The sequence below is a fragment of the Oncorhynchus kisutch genome, linkage group LG10, assembly GCF_002021735.2.
Source record: "Oncorhynchus kisutch isolate 150728-3 linkage group LG10, Okis_V2, whole genome shotgun sequence".
Taxonomy (NCBI): Eukaryota; Metazoa; Chordata; class Actinopteri; order Salmoniformes; family Salmonidae; genus Oncorhynchus; species Oncorhynchus kisutch.
Genome location: NC_034183.2, coordinates 67,270,014 through 67,293,231, shown reverse-complemented (window position 1 = coordinate 67,293,231; position 23,218 = coordinate 67,270,014). Strand labels below are relative to the sequence as shown.

At 44.2% G+C, this 23,218-nt stretch overlaps 1 protein-coding gene across 2 annotated transcripts; it reads right to left on the bottom strand.

Annotated features, from left to right (window-relative positions):
* Positions 1 to 433: 433 nt before the first annotated feature.
* On the bottom strand, positions 434 to 22,774 carry LOC109898739 (cAMP-dependent protein kinase catalytic subunit alpha). 2 transcript variants are annotated; one of them, XM_031834860.1, is made up of 10 exons: positions 21,740 to 22,774; positions 11,540 to 11,601; positions 10,935 to 11,063; positions 10,590 to 10,688; positions 8,141 to 8,223; positions 7,851 to 7,977; positions 6,718 to 6,813; positions 6,141 to 6,263; positions 3,980 to 4,144; positions 434 to 3,680 (listed from the first exon to the last, which is right to left on the bottom strand). In XM_031834860.1, exons 1-10 carry the CDS (start codon positions 21,783 to 21,785, stop codon positions 3,555 to 3,557), a joined length of 1,056 nt encoding a protein of 351 aa, XP_031690720.1. In that variant the 5' UTR covers positions 21,786 to 22,774; the 3' UTR covers positions 434 to 3,554. The 2 variants fall into 2 exon arrangements, with proteins under 2 accessions (XP_031690720.1, XP_031690719.1); XM_031834859.1 differs by lacking the exon at positions 21,740 to 22,774 and adding an exon at positions 15,888 to 16,426.
* Between the last annotated feature and the right edge of the window lie 444 nt (positions 22,775 to 23,218).

Here is a 23,218-nt window from a genome sequence, read left to right as displayed (position 1 = left end):
AGGGTGTGATATTGTATGTGATAGCACTGTAGGCCTACACGATGCAGATGGATATGGGGGACCTGCTGTTATTACCATGGCGGTAGCTGGGCCAGTCCAGACACATAGGCAGGAGCCATCTTATCAGTGAAGCTATTTTCCTTCATCCTCATCCCATCTGATATTTTCTGGATAGATGGTCAGAGGCTGAACACTCATCTGGAAAGCCCCTGAGGAATAGACAGATTGACATATTTGTATAGGAGGTGTAGGCCCACACACACAGGTTGAAATCAGCTCCTTGCATTATTTGTTCATCATGGCATCCCATCCACCAAGATGCTCCTACAAACCACCAAATGTACTGTACAAACAGCAATACATTTTCTGCCAACATACACACACATTCTGTTAACAAAACAGTCTGTATAATCTACAAAATGTACTCATACAATTTTAATTTTAACAAGTAAAACTTTATTGGAATGATACATGTTGCAAAATATGACTTTTTTTTTTTATTTTTAAACATACTCATTGTGTCCTAAGGGTATCCATCAAGTTCTCCAGAAGGTAAGATAATTAAGACTGTCAAAGGCAGATATACAGTATTGTTTCCCAGGGGGTACAATAGACTACACCATCACCGTACCCAAATTGGGAAGGAAAAGGATTCAAATGTTTGTTGAAAATACACTTAGAAAATATGAAAATTAAAGCAACGTTTTCTCCATGATGTAAAAAAAATAATGGAGAAGTTCAATGTGAAGAATATGTAAAATTAGAATGCTAACAAAGGCAATCAAACAGAGTGAAAAGATGAACACAGAAAAGCTGATGATAGGGTTATAATGATGGGAGTGGGAGGCGGTCAGTAGAAACAGGAACAAACATTTCATAGACATGAGGTCATGGGTTAGGAAAGCCAAATTACATTTTTAAAAGCTGTCACATCAGTGGTTCATGGAGCTTATTCCGCCTCTAATCACTGAGTGACTTTTCCAGCACAACCGTATATGTTTGCAGGACCAAATGGTAAAAATCTTTTTCTGAACACCAATTGACCAACCTTCTAGTCACAACTTAGGCTTACAGTATCACATTTCTTTAAAAAACATTTTAAATAGAGACATGATTGGAGAAGTGAGGTGTGCTTCAAAGGGTCCTAGCAAGGCAGTGGAGGTGACTGGATACCTGTAGCTGGCACTGACCCTCCCTTACTACTAACGATGCTTAGAAAGACCAGAGGGATGCCACACAATGAAACAAGCACACTATCAGTTGGTTGTGGTATATGAATGTTTGCAAATCTGAAAGTCATTAAAACATGTCATAGGTCTTGGACATCTTGCATTTGTTGTTTTTCGTCACATGCAAGAACTGTGATTTTTTTTATTTTTAAATACATAACATTTCTTCTTCAAAGAGCACAAGTTTGGAAGTCTGTATCTCCACTCGATACACGTTTGTTTTCTTCTGTAAAGTAGCCTTCTTACCACACCGCTCCAGACATTCAGATGCAACCTCTAGGACTGCCAAAGAATCATTTTCAAAATTTGATTGTGAACATTCGGTAGAAATAAGCCATACTACAACAGACTTAATGACAAAACTGAATGAAGGATAAATACTGTATATTATTAAACACAAAGAAATGCATTTGCGAGAGGTGCACAAGGTGTGGTGCCTAATGAAGGCTGGTGGGGGTCCGAATCACTCAACATTTAGTGTTTACATACGAAATTAATATAACCTTATTACCCCAAAATAAAAGCTTGTGGGAAAACAAAACCTTGTTGAAAATCAACTAAACCATGTCAATGTGTTGCGTCATCACACCTCTGTCTACAAACCAGCCATTGGTGAGATTTGGGCTGCGATTGTCTTGCATCCAAAAATATGAAATTGCAAATAAAATAGTCATAGAATAGCTTTTCAAAATCCATAAATCAGATTGTTATACATTTCTCATGAGGAAAAGGAAAATAATTTGACAAAGTTACATCCTGACTTCCAACAGTCATATATTGAAAGTGTCCATTTGAAGATGATGAATTCAGGGGATGTAGGAGTAAACAGGCCAGCAGCAGGTTGAACAGAGCTGGTGAATTAACATGATTAAATCAGTATTAACTGTTCACATCTAACTGAACACTGAATGAAATGACATGATTTCTGGCAGATAAAAAGCGGGCTTCGATCCATCATACAAAAGGGGCAGGTGAGAGTCAGTTTGAACATTTCAGATACCTCATCACAACCAGAGCTTTACTCCTTTCACATCTTTTCTTTTAAAAGTGATATTGTACAAAAATAACATGCATCATTTTGCTACTTTTTCCTGCGCATTAAAAACCACCACCTTCATAGTTAACTGACAAACATGTCTGCCTAAGCAATGTCCTTACCTTTGCGAATTTGGCAGAATTCATACTCGTTTGTTTATTTCTGAAATCTTCATTTCGGTTTCACAGCTAAGAGACAACTTTGGAAAAAGATGGATATTCACGTTTTTCTATAATATAATCAACATGTATAAATGTGCTATGAATTAAATAAACACTAGTCAGAGAAGAGTGTGTGATCATTATGTTAGTCACTGCTTTTTAACCCACCCTTCAACACTAACACACAAGCACAGATTGACGAGGACACAATGATCCTCAAAGGGTTTTAAAATGCTCTAATAAATTCAGTTGGAGGAAAAGACAGACTTAATTAACATCAGAAATGCTCATGTACACAATTTCACAGGTCCCGAAAAAAAAAGGTAGTGAGACCTAAATTAAGAGATAAATCCTTGTTTCTCTGATCAAAAAGTGGTCAGCACTGCTTGAACTGCAAGCGATGAGAGAATCCTCTGAAACCAATAATCATGCCACAACGAGCAGACAGAAGGCGTGTGCAGAGAGTGTCAAGCTTTCAACTAGAAAGGGCACAAGGGCTGATGCCACCAATAGCCAAAGCTCTGCACCAATGCTTTCGACACGGTTTTGCAACCAGTTGGCATTATGATAGGCACGTCTGTTGGACTTGGTATTGCTTGGACAGATTCAGGATGTAGAGACAGATGGGGGGGGGAATTGGGGTAACAAGATAGGAGTGGGTGGACAATTACAAAACAAGAATGAGATGCCCTCATTCATTGAGAAGCTTGTAGAGAGGACCCACTCAGGAGGAGCCTCGATTCAGTACCAGAACATCAATGCCTCAACCTGCCTGCAATGACTCAAAATGTGTCGCTACACCTCTGCCAAGATACAAACCAACTGAAGAGAGAGGTGGTTAGCCCCTGCCCCTTCTACCCTCGCCACAAACACAAGAGGGAAAACAGGGACATGGATAAGTAACAAGGTGAGAAACAATCAGAAAAGGCAACACTGCTGGCTCTTTCAGGTCTTTTCTCTCGTTCTTTTTCACTCGCTCTTCATTTGGGGGGTGGGGTTGTTACATTGTTGATGTCGTAATTACAAAATGCAAGTTAGCAGTCCAGCTTATCACCTCTCCTCCCATTTCCTTCTGTTCCCGCCTTTTCTCTCTACATCCCTGGCTCTTTCCGCTACTCCTGGTTGGGCCTAGAACTCGGCAAACTCCTTGCCACATTTCTCTGTGAAGGAGACTCGGATTTCCTCTTCCTCATAGTCGTCAAAGTTGCTGGTGTCACCGGGGCCTTTGCACTTGGGAATAAACGGTGCCTCCACCTGAAACAGAGAATACTCAGATTCTTGCTACTGTAGCTTTCACAGTATCATTCCTCCTCAGTTTCTGACATATGCGGTTTGACAGTCACTGGTTACGGACAACATGTTATTAGTCAAGTGGACCCCATTCCAACTATGTAAGACTATGTGAGTAATGCATGTGTAACACGTCTCCAAACAAGACCAACCAAATGGAATTAGCTCTGAATCATACCCCTTAAATCATGTCGCAACCTAACCTGCCTCTCTCGTGGCTATACAGTGAACAATAGAAGAGCCATGTAAGCGGGCCTTCTCACCTTCCTCTGGTAAATGGCAATCCAGTCAGTGGTGGCGAACCACTTGTGTCCCTTGATGTCGTTGACTCCGTTGCGCAGGTTGCCGAAGCGCTTGGTCAGGTCCACCTGGAGCAGGTTCCTCAGCAGGTCCTTCAGGTCCGAGCTGAAGTGGGAGGGAAAGCGCACCTGGGGACAGAGACACGTCAAGGTTGTGTTCAGTAGAAAACTTTCCAAAACAGAAAGGAGGGAGGAACTCTAGTCATCCGTTACAGAAATGTTCATTCTTCCTAACAAATATGACTCAGTTACAGAAGACCAGAGATTGCACATAGACTCTGACAGGGCCTGTTCAGTCTTTCCACCCTAATGATTAAGGTTAAGATTGGGGCTAGATGAGCTGTTCCTAGATCTGAGCCTATGATAAACTTCTTTAACAGGTATGTGGCTCACTGCTGAGAGGTCAGTGGGTGAGGTGGACACCACAATACATTTACAGTGGGACTGTGGAGTCATGATGATCTATGTAGAGGGGATTGGAAAACAGGTCAGGAGAAGTGAGCTAGAACTCAGCCTAACAAAGTGCTGTGTATGTATGAAGACACCAAGGTCAGGGGTCAGAAGAGAGTAATGCTAATGTGAATATAGCAACAAAAGCAGGAAAGGCACAGTAGGACAATAACAAGGTTTCCATCCAACCATTTAATGCAGGTGAATTACCTGACGTGAAAAAAGTGCTTCTGCACCTGCATTGCTTGCTGTTTGGGGTTTTAGGCTGGGTTTCTGTACAGCACTTTGAGATATCAGCTGATGTACAAAGGGCTATATAAATAAATTTGATAACCAGGATGATGGAAACAGGAAATACCAATACAATTTTATAAATGCAAACACAGTTTGTTGGACATGTTGGAATATATATTTTTTTTTTACCCCTTTTTCCTCCCCAATTTCGTGGTATCCAATTGTTTAGTAGCTACCATCTTGTCTCATTGCTACAACTCCCGTACGGGCTCGGGAGAGACGAAGGTTTAAAGTCATGCCCAACACCCAACCAAGCCGCACTGCTTCTTAACACAGCGCCATCCAACACGGAAGCCAGCCGCACCAATGTGTCGGAGGAAACACCGTGCACCTGGCATCCTTGGTTAGCGTGCACTGCGCCCGGCCACAGGAGTCCCTGGTGCGCGATGAGACAAGGATTTCCCTACCGGCCAAACCCTCCCTAACCCAGGCGACACTAGGCCAATTGTGCGTCTCCCCACGGACCTCCCGGTCGCGGCCAGTTACGACAGAGCCTGGGCGCGAACCCAGAGTCTCTGGTGGCACAGCTGGTGTTGCAGTACGGCGCCCTTAACCACTACGGCGCCACCCAGGAGGCCCATGTTGGAATCTTTTTGTGTCTCTAAAATGAATGTGAGAAATGGCAGTGGAAATGCCTTTATTCGTAAATATTGATATAATGACCATCATACCGAAGTAAACTTGGAGTCACGCAGTGTTATGTGTGTGATCCTCTCACTTCGACTCGGAAAAGCATGCAGTTTATTAAGCTACAGATGAAATAAGTTCTGAACTTCACAGGGTGGTGAAAGTAGAAGTGATGAGCTTGATGCTCCTTTCCAATAAATATTGAGGGTCTTATTCTGGTGAAATGATGATCGATGCTTGGCTGCCGTTTGACCCCCAAATAATATTGCTCTTAACCATAATAAATCGGTAGGTAGCCTACCTGCACTGTATCTGCGAGATGTTGGCTAGAGCACACATGCATGCCCAGACCAGAATGGACACGTTCGCTATATAAACAACAGTTTGTGACAAAACCATCAGTAGAGTTGATCATTTCGATGGAAACCCATTTAACATGGATCTTTCCATTTCGGGACATGGGAATCGACCTCAAAAGTTACTATGTGCAGTACGTCATCACGCATCAGCCTTTTATTCACCACCAAGTCTATTTGATAGAAACATCTCTGGTGGGAAAATGTGCATATTGTTTTATGCATATTTTAGACCACTCACATGAAAATCTGTTTCAAAATTGGATGGAAACCTAGCTACAGACAGCGAATTAGTTTGGAGGTAAATGACAATGAACTGCCTTATCTGACTGGTACTGAAAGCAGGTCTTAAAGGAAGAGTGTAATCTGGGTTTCTGTCTGATGTACTCTGTACTCACCTTCCCTGATACAATCTTCTCATAGATCTGAATGGGCTGGTCAGCAAAGAAGGGAGGATAGCCAGCAGCCATCTCATAAATCAGCACGCCCAGAGCCCACCAGTCCACCGCCTTATTATAACCCTGGGGGGGGGGGGGGGTAGAGAGAAAGAGGAGTGTTAGATTCCCAGGGAAAGAGGCAGAACTAAGCACAAAAAGAATGGAACGTGTCATATATATGGGGCGGCAGGGTAGCCTAGTGGTTAGAGCGTTGGACTAGTAACCGAAAGGTTGCAAGTTCAAATCCCCGAGCTGACAAGGTACAAAATCTGTCGTTCTGCCCCTGAACAGGCAGTTAACCCACTGTTCCTAGGCCGTCATTGTAAATAAGAATTTGTTCTTAACTGACTTGCCTAGTTAAATAAAGGTAAAATAAAATAAAAATATAAGCTCTTCTCTAGTCAGCGGTTGTAATCATGGTCAGAGTTGTTTGTGAGTGGCTGTAGTGACATGATCTTTGCTGTGTCGGTAAAAACCCCAGTGTTGTTATAGATACGAGGTGCGACGGCAGGCCGGGGGTTTGGTGGTGACCACTCACTTTGCTAAGGATGATTTCAGGGGCCAGGTACTCCGGAGTGCCACACAGCGTCCAGGTCCGGCCCTTCACGCGCTTTGCAAAACCAAAATCTGTTACCTGGGAGGAACACAGATGTCTCAGCAATGACAAACAGTACAGTTCTGACATTCACTTAAAGTTATACTTCCAGGATTTTGGCAATGATGCCCTTTATCTACTTCCCCAGAGTCAGATGAACTTGTGGAGACCATTTTTATGTTTCTGTATCCAGTATGAAGGAAGTTAGAGGTAGATTTGCGAGCCAATGTTAACTAGCTTTAGCATAATTACTGGAAGTCTATGGTATCAGCTAGCATGTGATCCCTTTAACACTCGAACTGCCTGGCCTTTCAGCCTACCAACAGCCGCTAGAGACAATTGCCGTGCGTTCCCTTCAGCATATGTATCAGACGCAGATCAACCCCCAAGGTGTAGCAAACATAAGCACAAAGTAAAACGTAAAAGAGAATTGTAGCAATCTGCAAGGCACTCAAATTATTAACATGGGGCGTCAATGCTGATATATAAGCATAACAAACTCATTACACCATTGTTGTTCTAGATTAAATTAACTTCTTCACCCGTATCATTCAGTTAGGCCCAATTTCAATTAGATTGTGAAGTAACTTGCATTATTCTCACCCATTTCATCCATTTAGTGAGTTGGCATCGTTTGCTTCCTTGGATAGAGTCAAGGATATGTTTGGCATTTTTCTAAAGGCCTACTGCAACACATAGCATGTTTTCCTTTCCCTTACAATACATTAGTAATAGTTATAGTAAATAAATCAGTTCCATAACGGCATCTTTTACAAAGTAAAACGTAAAAGAATGTTATCAACCAGCAAGGAGCGCAGTTAAATGATTTGCTTCTGATAGACATAAAACTCATCATTACACTATTGTCTTTTTAAATTAAAATCAACCTCTTCACCCTCCTTATCATTTTGTTTGGCCGAATTTAAATTAGTACCAAATTTAAGGTTGATTTATTTAAGAGCATCTACAAAATCAGGGCATGTATAATGCATAGTATGTACAGCACACCCATGCTTGTTCTCCATTAGTCCTACCTGTATAGCTAGCTAGCCATTTGACTATGTGTGTGTTCTCACCTGTATGTATCCCTGGTTGTCAATGAGCAAGTTCTCTGGTTTCAGATCTCGGTAGATGAGGTCCAGTGAGTGAAGGTATTCAAAGGTCAGAACAATTTGGGCGGCGTAGAAGCGGGCGTGGGGCTCACTGCAGGCAGAGAGAGAGCGAGAGGTCAGAGGGTAACGTGGACACCACAATATATTTACTAGGAGGCTGTTGTGGAGTCATGGTCTATGGAAAATGGGGAGGATTAACTACTGTAGCTATTTGGTTATATTTCCAACAGTAGGAGACCGGTAAACAGACTCACCTGAACCTGCCAATTCTCCTTAAATGTGAGAACATCTCACCGCCAGGGACATACTCCATCACCATATACAGGTTAGTGTTGTCCTACAGAGATAAATATTTCACATGGTGAGGTTCACAACTCACCTTCACACACAAACCTGGAAGTATGTTCCGTTAGGAAAATGTGGCGCCGGACATTTGAGCGCATTTAAAATTGACCAGACACATTTGCATTGGGAGCGTAACCTGATTAGGGGGTCCACCCAGGGTGCTCAGAACGACAGGAATCACATTTAGATTATGGTAATTAATCATAACAGAACATGCAAGCCCAGGACGCAATGACGTGTCCCCTTACTGCACACTTTGAAGATGTTAGAATAACTGTCCACATGTACTTTTCCTCAGCCAACAAGACCAGTAACAAATAGTAAAACCACTAGCCTATGCACAGGCGGAGCGTGAGTTTAAACTTTGGGGAAGCACATATTCACCATAACAAATTGCACCTTTATAATAAAACATTCCATGCATCATCACATTTGCAGACTTATGTAAGATAGTAGGCTATTTGTAATGTGATGAGCATATTGGATAGTCATAATTTAGGCTAATAATATAACTCAATCAAATGTTTGTATAAACAGTTGTATGCATGGCTGTGTGCATATAGCGTAGATGCCTGGGCTACAGCAGACACCCTTCTTTCTTCGCATGGGGAAAACACATCTCATTCAATTCTACTACACCTTGTGACTGGAGATATTAGCAGAATCTTTAACACCACAAATGACAGGGTAGCCTACTCTGATGCCATTGACAAACAGATCAATAAAAACAACGTTGTCCATAGAATAGGCCGGAGAGAAGGGGAGACAAATAGGAGGAAGGCAATCTAAACTGGAGGAGGAAATAAATTGTCAAAAAAAAACAACTTAAGTGGCACTGACCCAACAATGATAGAGTGAATATGAGCAGTGCACAGTCACCGGTGATAAGGCCGATGCTCGCCGCTGTTGCCAATAAGATAAACAGTAAACCTAAGTTAAATTTGGATAACTAAAAGACAGTTGAGTCTTTTCATTGTATTCTCTTTACAGAAATAGCTATATGCTTTCCAAACTGTGTTTTCCCCACAATGGAGTTTGGAAATATTGCAATGTGCCTAGATGGGCCTCTACTTTTCAATGACAGTGGCAACCCAAATTGCGCACGCTGCCTTTCCTTCCGACTGTAGGCAATGCAATTTAAAACAATCCACAACTTATTTTTTTTAAGGCTAGGGGAAGATAATGTTCCTGTGGCCAATTCATGCTTTAGTAGCCTCATTTGAATGATTGTATTTATTTATTTCTGTATAGACAGGAGTAGGCCAATTAGGCTATAATCATTTTGGCAATTGAACTCAATTTACTTTGGGAAAGCTTAGCTTCCCCTAGTCTTTTGGACACACCCCCTATGAGCCCATGTCAATCTACTATCCCCCATAGTAGAAACGTTGGCCTACTCGATTGGTCAGCTTGTCGAGAAAGAAAAAGCCCAAATAGACTCTGTGACAGTTGTGGGACGATAGAGCCCAAATTCATATAACCAGTAGGCCTGGCTACATAAAAACAGAAATGAATGTGATGCAACAGATCAGAACTTCAGCTTAAAATGTTGATCAACTATTAACATTATTAGCGCAGCAATGTACCAAGGCGACATGAGAACGTGCATTTGGCTACGGGACAATAAAAAACTAGTTGAAAACCAATAGATCATGAGAGAAATAGTATACTGGTTTCAATGCTATATGGAAGTCTTTATTAAAGAACTGCCTCCACAGATATGGTGGGATTTTGCCTGGGCTACTTTGAAGCAAGGTAAAACATGCCTCATAATATGTACTAAAACATTTCAAATAATAAAGTAGCTACAGGTTCTCAAAATGCAAACTACAATTTAAACGCACTGCTGAAGCCTGCCTTCCGTTGCCTATGCATTTGAATGGTGAACAGGAAGCACACTTCAATTACCAGTTGAGAAACAGAAATATGAGTTATTTTTAATCATGGCCCATTAACTATTTTTAACACACAATTTAGAATTATTGCACAATGATTGGGCTTATAAAAGCGTTGTATGACAGATTTTCCTCTCAAAGGTTCTGTATCGGTATGCTGTGCACGTGTGATAAGAGACATAATGAATATACACACGTGCCAATTTAATTCCACAAAATGATGCAAATTAACACATACCGATAATCATCGGTCAAACGTATTTACATCAACTGGTATGTCCATCAATGAATAGGCAAAAAATATATATATTTGCAAAGGGTATTTTTTTTCCTTCTCCCAGACCATGGGCCAGTGCCAATTTTACTTCGCACCTTAAAAAAGAAAATACAAAAAAACAGCCAAAAGTTGGCTATTACCAGCTAATGGAAACCCTGACACACACACACACACGTCCAGCAGTACCTTGAAAGAGTGCTCCAACCGCACCAGGAAGGGGAAGCTGACGGCCTGCAGGATGCGTTTCTCATTCAGCGTGTGTTCTATCTGCTTCAGCTTCACCACCTGAGGGGAACAAACCAGGACACCTTGTTAAGGAGAGCCCCCTACATCTCTGACTAATGGGCTGAGAGACAGTAACAGCACCAGGGTTGAGGGGGTCAGATCAATTTCACATAAATCAAAATGTGTATTCATTAATATAAAAATTATCTACATGTACTGTGAAAGAGGACTTGGAGTCAATTCACTAACTGAATTTGAATGAAATCAAACCCAGCTCTGAAAACTCCCTAGGCCACATTACCATACCTTCTGTTTGTCAAGTATCTTCATGGCAAAATGCTGGCCCGACTCTTTGTGCTTGACCAGCATGACTCGACCAAACGAGCCCGTGCCCAGGGTCTTCAGACGGTCAAAGCCATCCAAGGCTGCGGTGTTCTGGAGAGGAGAGCATGTCAGTTAGAACAGGGAAACAAGCCCAACACCCAGAATGCCTATCAGGGTGCCAGAGTCAGGTTGAGTAGCAACACTGGACTCAAACGACCCATCAAACTTCACTGTCCTGTCAAAAAAACAGGCAAAAGCAGGATATGATACAGATTGAGAGATTCTTACATTACTACAATAGCAAATTAAACTGGTGTTAAGCTAAAAGAAAAAGGAGGGAAAGTGTTATGCTAAATGCTGCACATAATCAGTAAATATATCATTCTATTCTAGACCAGGCTCATTTATTGTGTATGCCCCAAAGCATAAAAATATGAAGTTAGAACAAATGTGATTGTAGTTAGATCCAGCAGAGGGCCCACTTCCCTTCTCACCCAGGCGTGACTGACACTGGGCTGGTATGCTGGGGTCTTTGAGCGTGTGCAGGCCTGTCATTTATTCCCACACTTCCCTCTTTCCTAACTCACCTGTGCTGGATTCTCCCATTTCTTGAGGAAATCCTCTTTGGCTTTGGCAAGAAACTCCTTCACTGTAACAGAGCAAACAGATGGTTTAGCACCTACCCTACTTCACGACACACTGATTCCATCAGACACATTTAGATGAGAACGAGGATGTTGTGATACAGTTCAGCAGAGGTTCACGTCTATAACCACTGACCAGAGCTATAATATAAAGACTTCTCTGTAAGGCTAAATAGTGATATTTTGGAGATGAACTTAAGCATGTGTTAGAATGAGTCTTGTGTACCTTACCGGTGGCACAAGTATATCCCATGTGTTGCCTAGCCCAAGGCTGTCCATCTCCCTCACTCTGGCCACACAGACAGGGCTTATTTCCACTGATGTTGAAGCCAAATCAACTGAGGTCATGTTATCTAATAGTTACTCCTCCAGCCATGTCAGAACGAGAGCAGAGAGCCAATCGATACAGGCAGTCTATGTGAATGTATTGTGTGTGAACGCATTACGGTCTCTGTGCCAGTGAATGTGTGAGAGATTTTATCCTCTCCAAAGTGACTTATCATAACCTTTATATAGTCACACACTCTAGCTCTAATGCACACAGACACGGCATCACATGTAGAAGTGCAGCACATCTCTTCCTCTTATCTTTATTGGGCTGATCACTGTGCTTTGTGGGAACATGTAGATACCAGCCCTTCCTCATTAATCCCTGCTCATATCTATCTATGCCTCAACACTGAGGACAGTGGCTGGCTGCTACTTGTATGAGAGTACCAGTACCACTCAACACTGGCTGGCTGTCTGCTACTAGCAAGTTTACATCAGTACCACTCAACACTGGGGACAGTGTCTGGCAGGCTGCTACTAGTAAGCAGTACTATTAATACTACTATAGGATACAGAGGGCTGAGGGGAGAATACATACACTACAGTAAATCGATGAGGAAAGCTGAACATTTAAATCTGTCACCCTCTTAAACCAGTATGCAATTTTCTTTAAATGAAGAGATCTCGAAAATCTTCTGTGTCAATTTATGGCTCACACATGGATAGCCTAATACACCATCTGTAATCTGGAGAACGCCACGCAATCCTTACATTCCATAAACATTTTTGTTCTGGCGAGCTGCGTGCTTGTCCCTTTCATAGTAAACACTTAATTCCTAATATATTGTAAGAATTGGAATTCGTAACATATCATACAAAATGGATGACGTTGTACACAATTGTTGGGGAACCATTTTGGCTCGTGAAAACTCAAAACTACTGGATGAAATTATACAAAACCTCTGGAGCATCACTAACAGTCAAAACCTCAAAGCCATACAGACCCTTGTGATCAGCACTAATATCTCAGTGGTTCTGCTTTTCTCCATTCACAAAGGGGCTATAAACACACACTTACCCACCCCTCTAGCAGCCCTCTCTGGAGAACTCCAACAGAAGAGGAAGACCAGAGAGCAGCACTGACCAAAGTTCATATAAACATGACTACAACCATGTTGCTCCCATGCCAGAGCCATTGAGAAGAAAAGCAGACTAGTCTCCTGGGAGAGTACATTTCTTAGTCAGTTTGTTCCTTTATTCCCAGCTAAGTAAACCCCAACATAGTCTCCCATAGAGGACACTCCATACTGTAGGCCTACAGCCACAACTAAGGAGGGAAGTTACGTCTAGCTATCAAACAGCTCAACAGTTAAACCAACAATGGCCCAAGTGGAATTGACTTGATCTAGTGCAGCCTTTTTGTTAGATTTGCGAGGCTTGGCTGCCACGAATACCATCTGATGGGTAGAAGATGATTCCTAGCCTTCCTCTCCACTGCCACCCTCCCTTACCGTCAGGGATCACTATGGGCATCTCTGGTGCTGCAACCGCAGCCTCTGCAGCCCCGGAGCCAGAGGTGGACCCAGACTCCCTCTTCCTGCTACCATGCCTCCTGGAGCTCTTCCTGTGGCTGTCTGAGCCTGACATCAGCCCTGCCCTTCTACGTCGCGACCTGCCTCTTCTTCCTCACAGTGGTTGGCTCATCGCCCCTTCTCCCATTCCGTCCAGAAACACAGACAACCTTCAACTTCCTTGGTTTCTTCCCTCACCTTCTACATTCACTTTCCAGTTTCATCTGTCTGTCTTGTGTCCTGGCAAAGAGCAGAGCTCATTCAGCAGCCAGAGCCCCTGGTAGTCCAGAGCCAAATAAAGCCCACAGTGCTCTGCTCTCGTTACAACAACTCGCATAGATCAAGTGGACCTGTGCGCCGTTTGTATCTATATTTATTCTGCACACAGTTCTACCTCCTGCTCCCGATCCTGTAAACACACATCAACAGCAGGGGCCTGGTCACCAGGGGAGGGGCATCACCACAGCCAGGGGTTATATGTATGAAGCCCAGAGAGGATCTCTCCTATGAAAAAAAAAAAAAAGTCCTGACAGTCCTCTGCTCTGTCAAACCATGAGAACAACCTGAATTCCTGGCACCATCAATATTACTCTCATCAACACAACCCATCAGTAAACCAAGGGGTTTTTCCCTGCTCAGATCATGTGATCAGGAAAACCTCCTGGGTCTATGTAAGTACCCATGTGAGATGCCACAGCAGGACGGTGTGAAACCATTTCAGATGTTTTCGAAAGAGCTTTTCTAAAGAAACCACAGCAGTCACAAACCAACCACAGCGAAAACACATCCCCTCTAGTGCCCAATGCAACACACCACTGTGCCCCTGCGTCCAGGATCGATGTCCCGATCAATCCCATCTCTCCCCTGGGCTTGGCTGGGACCCTGTGACGCAGGCACAGGGGGTTAGATTGGGGCGCACTGACCGAGATGTCACTCTGGAGCCCGCCAAACCACATCCAGTCCACATCAGACCTAATTTATAGAGCACACAGCCCGCAGGCAACACATTAGACAGTGGACGAGTGGAGCTGGACATAGAGACGTAGGGGGGGGGGGGGTGATACGAGTGAAGCTGGACAGAGACATGGGGGAGGGGGGGGTGATACAGAAAGCCACACTTGTGGGGGGGGGGGGTATATATATATATATATATATATAGTGAAGTGAGAGGGGGAGATGGTGAGAGGAAGCGAAAGAAAACGAGGATGCAGAGAGACATCCGTTGGGTGTGTGAGAGAGTCCAGAGGAAATTAGCAATAAGTCCACAACCCAGCCACTTCACAGACCTCAGTCCTTACAGTCCTCGTGGTTTGCTTCTCTGGCCACTGTACTGTCAGGTACTTAAGTTCAGTCAGCACTTGGAGTTACAAGAGGTGAGAGTGACTGGGCATTCTTACAAGAGTATCTGAGCATGCCCAGAAGAACAAAGTGCCTTTAAAAAAAAATAATAATAAAATAAAAAGGTCAGGAAGTGAAAAAAAAAAAAAAAAAAAAAAAAAAAAAAAAAAAAGAGTCAAGAAGTGCTGTGCTATACAAATACCAGCCTGGCCCTGTTATGCAAGCCAGTGTAAACCACCCTGCCAGCCACCCACATATTTATAGCCACAGTGAAAGCTCCACCTTGACAGTGTAGCGTCACAGGGCCAAATGAATGTAATTTCATATAGAGGGACTGACTACTGAGCAGTACCCACACAGAGGGACTGTAGACAACAATGGAATGACATGTTCAGATATGCAAACCCAGACTGAAGGAAGCTAGGGTGAGTCAGACATCTTGTCCCCGAGACAGACACATGTGGCCCGGAGCACATAGAGGGAACCCCGCTGGACAGGGACACCGACAGGTTTCCCGGGAGACAGACAAACGGCTTCCCTGGAACTTTGTGACGCAGCCGACACCAGGCAACAGAACAAACACGAGGTGCTGAATCAAAAAGAGCTTTGTATGTGTTGGTCACACAACATCAGTACAAAAACAACTAACCTAGCCAAAAACCAAAGCTAATCAAATTGAGTCTACTTTCGTAGAACCCGGACCAAAGCATAGTCATCCTGCCCAACACACAGCTATGTCTTACTATACATGTGACGACTTTTTGGGAACAAAAACATTTGATTCACATTCAAAATCCTATTTTCCCTAAACCTAATTCTAACCCCAACATTGCCTTTTTACAAGTGAGAATCAGCAAAACGTCCACACTTCAGAATTTTAGTTGGTTTAGCATTTGTGAGAACTTTTGGTACTCACAAGTATAGTAAAACACACAGAATCGACAAGAGAACTGGAAAACAGTGCGATTGTGTGTACGGACGGCTGACACACCCAGTCACATCCCCCTGCCCCCCTCAAGCCACTCCCACCAATCACTCCCCTCCCTCGTGAGTGTCGTGGGAACAGGCTCCGCCCCCTTGCTCCAGTCAAGTCAGTTCAGTCAGTCACTCACTCCAGCAGTGGGCTGCTGGCTCCTCCTGTGGCTGGCAGTGTCTGCCCTCCCCACCGCTGGTGTTTCCCAGACAGGGCCCAGCGTGCTGGAACAGCCTCCCCGCCAGCCTGTGCAGCATCGACATGGCACCAGCCTAGGACCTGTAGCAACTAGCAAGGAAAAAGTGTCCTTCAGAGAGGAGCCCTGAACTTCGAGACAAGTGGAGCACCACCGACCCTTGGAGGATTCTGTATAAGAGGTTGGATATCTGACTAGACTTGAAGCTGTCCTGCCATGTTATGTAGGTAGAGACAAAGCCTGACACTCTGCAGCAATGAATCCAGAGGCTCCTCCACTTCCTGCCTGCGCTCATACACTGTCCACCCTGCTCCTTCCTGTGGGCCCTGGCTCAGCTCTCCACAGCAAAGCCTCCCCTATGTCCGTCTGTATCAGGGAAGAGAGGGCAGGCAGGGCTGAGAGACAGGGTCCACCTGAACCGGACCTTAAGCCTCACCGTCCTCTATAGTCTTGTCTCTCAGAGCGGGCTGCATGTTGTCCTTTTCCTCTGGTTGTCCAGTTGAAAATAGCTGCCCTGCCGTGGTGGGCGTAAGCGTCTGAACCCCCGGTCAGCACCTGTCTCTGGGGATCAGGGCGGGCCCATAGCGAGGCCATCCAGGCCGATAAGGATGTCAAGCATGGCATGTGGACAAACCTCTGACGGCTCTGGGACCTCCTCTGCCCCCGCCCAGGGGTCGGATTTTAGCAGTGTGCAGCTCTCCGCTAATCCCTCCATTAATACGACATTAATACCATTTAAAAACAAAGCTGTGTGCTTAGACAACTGAGAGGCGGTGGAGCAGTGATCTCTGGGCGGCCTCCTTTCAGTGGGACATAGACCCAAAGACAAGGGTTAATGCTACCAGGCTGGTCCGCTCTTCACATGTATGCTCCACAAGCAGCCGAGGCTCATTTCACAGACACCCGTTCCAACCAAGCGCACGCCAATGTAACAGCTAGTGTTATGGATGCATAGCCTACACAACACTGTTTTTCCAAACCTGCTCCGGGACTGCCACTCCGGGACTTCAGTTACAGAGGGTTAAAAGACCAGGATATCAATGAGGGAGAGAGTCACCACTTATAGGGAAGCAGAGAGACAGTGGAGGAAAAGGGAAGCAGCGGGGAAACAAATGGATGGCACCGGCTAAAAGCTGTGCAGAGCAGCTTTGAGAGGGAGCCGCGACCCAGAGATGGGCAGGAGGGCACACAGAGTGTTCTTGTTCTAAATGCTGTTCATCACATGATGTTCAAGAGACTCCTCAGTATCACGGTTTAGCCTGGAGAGGATCACACCACCCGCATCATATGACCCCGCCCCTGTGCCTTCAGTGTCCCACCACACCCTCCTCTCTCCTTCAGTCAAGTACAGTGTGGGATTCAAGGCTGATGATCACTACTGTGTTTACATTGGGGTTCCCCCGAGTAACATCAATTATATAAATAAACAGTCAGACATCTGGCAAAGTTTGGCTTCTTAAAGTTGTATAGGCTGGGGCAGGGATAAACACTGAAGTCCCAAAAAAGAGGAACATAACAAGGACCATTCTATCCTCTATTCCAAACTAGGCTGACTATTTCTCCTGAAAAGCTGCATCCAAAAAGGACATCTGCAGTGTGTTTAAGTCCTATACATAGCGATTTACACTGAAAGTAGAGGATCTTCCCCCTGCTACCTGACAGGTGTGCCTCTGTAGTGGCACCGATTGGCCTAGACCAGGGAAGGGCAACTGGCAGCCTGTGGCCACCCCTTGGATCAATTTCCACCAAACAATTTTTAAAATAATATATAATATTTTGGGGAGGGGGGGGGACATCGGTACCGCTTGCCGTGCAGTAGCAGAGAGAACAGTCTGACTTGAGTGGCTGGAGTCTGACCATTTACGGCCTTCTTCTGACACCAACTTGTATAGCGGTCCTTGTATAGCTCGGCCCCAGTGATGTACTGGGCCATACGCACTACCCTCTGTAGCGCCTTGCGGTTGGATGCCAAGGGGTTAACATACTAAGCAGTGATGCAGTCAGTCAAGATGCTCTCAATGGTGCAGCTGTAGAACTTTTTTAGGATCTGAGGGCACATGCCAAAACCTTTTCTGCCTACTGTAGGGGGAAGAGGCTTTGTTGTGCATTCTTAACAACGTGTTGGTGTGTGGACTAGAGGTCGACCGATTGGAGGACCAAAAAAGCCGATACCGATTATTGGCTGGCCAAAAAAGCAGATACCGATTAAAAATCGGCCGATTTTGAAATGTATTTGTAATAATGACAATTACAACAATACTGAACCAACACTTATTTTAACTTAATATAATAAATCAATAAAATCAATTTAGCCTCAAATAATTAAACATTTTCAATTTGGTTTAAATAATGCAAAAACAAAGTGTTGGAGAAGAAAGTAAAAGTGCAATATGTGCCATGTAAGAAAGCTAACGTTTCAGTTCCTTGCTCAGAACATGAGAACATATGAAAGCTGGTGGTTCCTTTTAACATGAGTCTTCAATATTCCCAGGTAAGAAGTTAAGTTGTAGTTATTATAGGAATTATAGGACTATTTCCCTCTATACCATTTAGATTTCATTAACCTTTGACTATTGGATGTTCTTATAGGCACTTTAGTATTGCCAGTGTAACAGTATAGCTTCCGTCCCTCTCCTCGCTGGGCTCGAACCAGGAACACAATGACAACAGTCACCCTCGAAGCAGCGTTACCCATGCAGAGCAAGGTAAACAACCTGAGCAAGGCTCAGAGCGAGTGACGTTTGAAACGCTATTAGCGCGTGCTAACTAGCCAGCCATTTCACTTCGGTTACACCAGCCTCATCTCGGGAGTTGATAGGCTTGAAGTCATAAACAGCGCAATGCTTGACGCACAACGACAAGCTGCTGGCAAAACGCACGAAAGTGCTGTTTGAATGAATGTTTACGCGCCTGCTTCTGCCTACCACCGCTCAGTCAGATACTTGTATGCTTAGTCAGATTATATGCAACGCAGGACACGCTAGATAATATCTAGTAATATCAATGTGTAGTTAACTAGTGATTATGATTTATTGCTTTTTATAAGATTAATGCTAGCTAGCAACTTACCTTGGCTTACTGCAATCGCGTAACAGGCAGTCTCCTCGTGGAGTGCAACAAGAGAGAGGCAGGTCGTCATTGCGTTGGACTAGTAAGGTGTAAGGTGGCAAGATTGTAAGGTGGCAAGATTGGATCCTCGGAGCTGACATGGTGAAAATCTGTCGTTCTGCCCCTGAACGAGGCCGTTAACCCACTGTTTCTAGGCCGTCATTGAAAATAAGAATGTGTTCTTAACTGACTTGCCTAGTTAAATAAAAAAAGGTATAAAAATAAAAGCAAATAGGCACCCAAAAATACAGATTTCCGATTGTTATGAAAACTTGAAATCGGCCCTAATTAATCGGCCATTCCGATTAATCGGTCTACCTCTAGTGTGGACCATGTTAATTCCTTAGTGATGTGGACACCAGGAACTTGAAGTCCTTGACCTGCTCCACTACAGCCCCGTTGATGTGGATGGGGGAAGTGTTCGGCCCTTCATTTCCTGTGGTCCACAATCAGCTCCTTTGTCTTTCTGGCTCTACGGGAGAGGTTGTTGTCCTGAAACCACACTGCCAGGCCGCTGACCTCTCTAACGGCGGTCACATCGTTGACTGCGATCAGGTCTACTACCACCATTGTCTCATCAGAAAACTTAATGAAGATGTTGGGAGTAATGCACGGCCACGCAGTCGTGGGTCAACAGGGAGTACGGGATGGGAGTAAGCACGCAACACTGAGGGGCCCCCGTGTAGAGGGTTTGTGTGGTGTCTAACCTCACCATCTGGGGGGGGGGGGTCTATCAGGAAGTCCAGGATCCAGTTGACAATGGAGTTGTTCAGTCCCAGGTTCCTGCGCTTAGTGATAAGCTTGGAGGGCACTATGATGTTCAACAATGAGCTGTAGTCAATGAAAAGCATTCTCACATAGGTGTTCCTCTTGTCCAGGTGGGAAAGGGCAGTGTGAAGTGCAATAGAGATTGCGTTATCTGTGGATCTGTTGAGGAAGTATGCGAATTGAAGTGGGTCCAGGGTGTCTGGGATGGTGTTGCTGTGCGCCAAGCCATTCAAAGCATTTCATGGCTACAGATGTGAGTGCTGCGGGGCGATAGATTACCTTAGCGTTCTCGGGTACAGAGACTATGGTGGTCTGTTTGAAACGTCGGTATTACAGAGAGCGAGATCACACAGTCATCCAGAACTGCAGGTGCTCTCATGCATGTTTCAATGGGGTTTGCCTCAAAGCAAGCACAGAAGGCATTTAGCTGGTCTGGTAGGCTCGTGACACTGGGCAACTTGTGGCTAAATTACCCTTTGTAATTTGTGATAGTTTGCAAGCCCTGCCACATCCGACGAGCATCAGAGCCGGCGTAGTATGATTTGATTTTAGTCCTGTATTGACGCTTTGCCTGTTTGATGCCTCGTCAGAGGTCATAGTGGGATATCTCATAAGCGTCCAGATTAGTGTCCCGCTCCTTGAAAGCCGCAACTGTAGCCTTTAGCACAATAGTAGAATACACAAGGTGCAATTGCAAAATGTGGTTGGTCATCAGCAGTTTCTCTTATGCAAGTTAAAAAAATTTAGGTTGGTAAGTTAGCGGTAAACTATCTAAACTGGTTGTAATCATGGTTGAATTACTGACCCACCGATTTTGTTAGTCACTCTGTCATATATAAAAAAAACATTTCTCTTGACCGTAAACCTGCAACAGTTTCTCTACGTCCCATGACAAAATGTGTAGAACTACAGGAAATTAACTCTAACTTAAAATTTTGTTTAGGGCCCCCCAAAAGGCTTTAGCACTTAGGGCCCCCCCAAAAGGCTTTAGCACTTAGGGCCCCCCCAAAAGGCTTTAGCACTTAGGGCCCCCCCAAAAGGCTTTAGCACTTAGGGCCCCCCCAAAAGGCTTTAGCACTTAGGGCCCCCCCAAAAGGCTTTAGCACTTAGGGCCCCCCCAAAAGGCTTTAGCACTTAGGGCCCCCCCAAAAGGCTTTAGCACTTAGGGCCCCCCCAAAAGGCATTCTTTGGAGCCTAGGCCTCTGCCTGCATGTGTGGGTATCGATGTGGTTACGCAGACCCTCGAGCCACTGCAGCCCCAAATCAAGAGTTCAAATTTGTTGTGGCCCCCATCAAAGTTGCCCATCCCTGGCCTAGATAAAGATGCAGTACTACCAAACATACAGGTGAAAGAGCAGTGTAGTAGTCAATTCAGTTGGAGTTTCACATCAAACTCAGTATTGACAGTCCTGCAGAGAACTATTAACTGTTGTACATGACCCCTAGGTATGACAGGTGGTAGCCTAGGACGAGCATTTGTTGTGAAAATAGGATGCAGTAGGTAGATATGTGTATTGGTAATTGGCTGACATGGGCGTGTGTCAAGTTGCCCGTCTGGTTTTGGGGGGTTTCCTGGCTACAACCAGACTAACCTTTTGGAAATTCAAGATAAAGGCGTTACCTTTGTCATTATTTAATAGCTATATAATAATATATAAGCGCACAATCTTATCAACAAGAGTCCAAAGTGAAAAGGGTGGTCTGGGGCGCGTACAATTGACCATACAAGCTTACAAGGCTGGAGATGGGAGAGAATACATAGATGTAATGACTAGGCCACAAGAGGATCTTGAATGCATATTGGATATTACTTTCATCCCTCCCGTGTAGCAATGCAGAAATGTAACAAACCTTAGTTACTGTTAGTTGTCAAGCAGCTAGTACTACTAAGTTACTAGTAGGAAGCAAAGTAAACTCACCACTTTCCATCTCGTTGCCCTTCTTGGCAGTGGGCGCGTTGCCCATGATTGCAGGCCGATAGGGATCCCTTGGATCTGGGTTACTTGTGAGTTTTCAGGAGCCTTTTGAGTTCTGTATTTGAGGAAGCTGGCTACTAGCTGGCTGTTATCATGGCTAACTAGCCAACAGTCAATTCTACTCCGCTACTACTTTTCCTTTACCCGGGGTTGGGGGGGTAAACTAGCTAGCTGCACAGGCTAGCTAGCTGGCCAGCCAATGGCTAGCCAACAACCTAGCTAGCTAGCCGGTTTTCCCTCTAATTCTGTTGCGAATGTTGCTTAGCTAGCTCTACCTGGTACAATCAAGAACGTCGAACCGGTTCAGCGCGCCTGGCTGGCTCGCTAGTTATCGTCGCCTTCCTAGCTAACTATATATCAGTCAGTCAGTCACTTACAGACCCCACTAAAGGCCCTTTTACTTTCCAATGTATTCCGACACAAAAACCTTATATATCCACTTTTCCAAGTAATTATTATTGCAAATCGATAGCAGCCCCTCCCTTTCCTGGAGCTCAGGTCCGATGATTTCTCAGGTTTCAGATCCGATCAGCTGTGGTTTACTTGCGAAAATCAACAGCCCTCCATTAATCCTCAGACTACAGAGACGAACTCTTGCTTCAGAGATCCACCCCCTGAATATACCTCATTGGCCAATACTTATGTGACAGACAGTACGAGACAACTGTTGATTGGATATGCATCAGTAAATCCAATCGTTGTGATGTTGTGATTTGTCTATTGGTATCTGTCAAATTGTCTTTTTAGCCCGCCTTCTCAGACCAGCTAATAACGTCATCTATTATTTTCTTCTTGTTTGCCAAATGGTTGGTTTTTCCTTGCTGATTTTGGTTAACCCAATGGTCGAGAAATTCAGGTGTGATTCACCGCTTCCAAAAGTTCGTCTTATTCGTGCATAATAAAGTATTATCGAAATGCAAGGCCTGTAGCAAACTGGCCCTATACCGACCCCTCCCGCCCGACTAATCCGTGATTGGTTGTGTGACGTCAAGACGGGCTATTTTTAGAAAGTTGGTTAGAATTTAACGCACGCGGAGACTACATTTTCAGAATATCAAAAATAAATATGGATTATCTCGGAGTAAACCACTTGATACATTCCAAGTTATATCGGTAAATGTACATTTATATTTGAGTAATTTAGCAGATCGACGCTTTTATCCAGAGCGAATTACATGCATCTTAAAACAGCTCAATTGGACAAAAATGTAAATGTTAGTATGACTGGTAAGGAAACCAGTGTCATTTAGTTACATTTCATATTGCATGAATCGTCCTAGATATCAGATTTTACCACCAGACAGCCCACATTCACATACCGCTTTTGCCATTATCTCCTATGCAGAAAATGACAGCCATACATTTCATAGCTGACCATAATTGCAAACGTCCATACATGCATGTTTTTCAGCAAACCGTTCA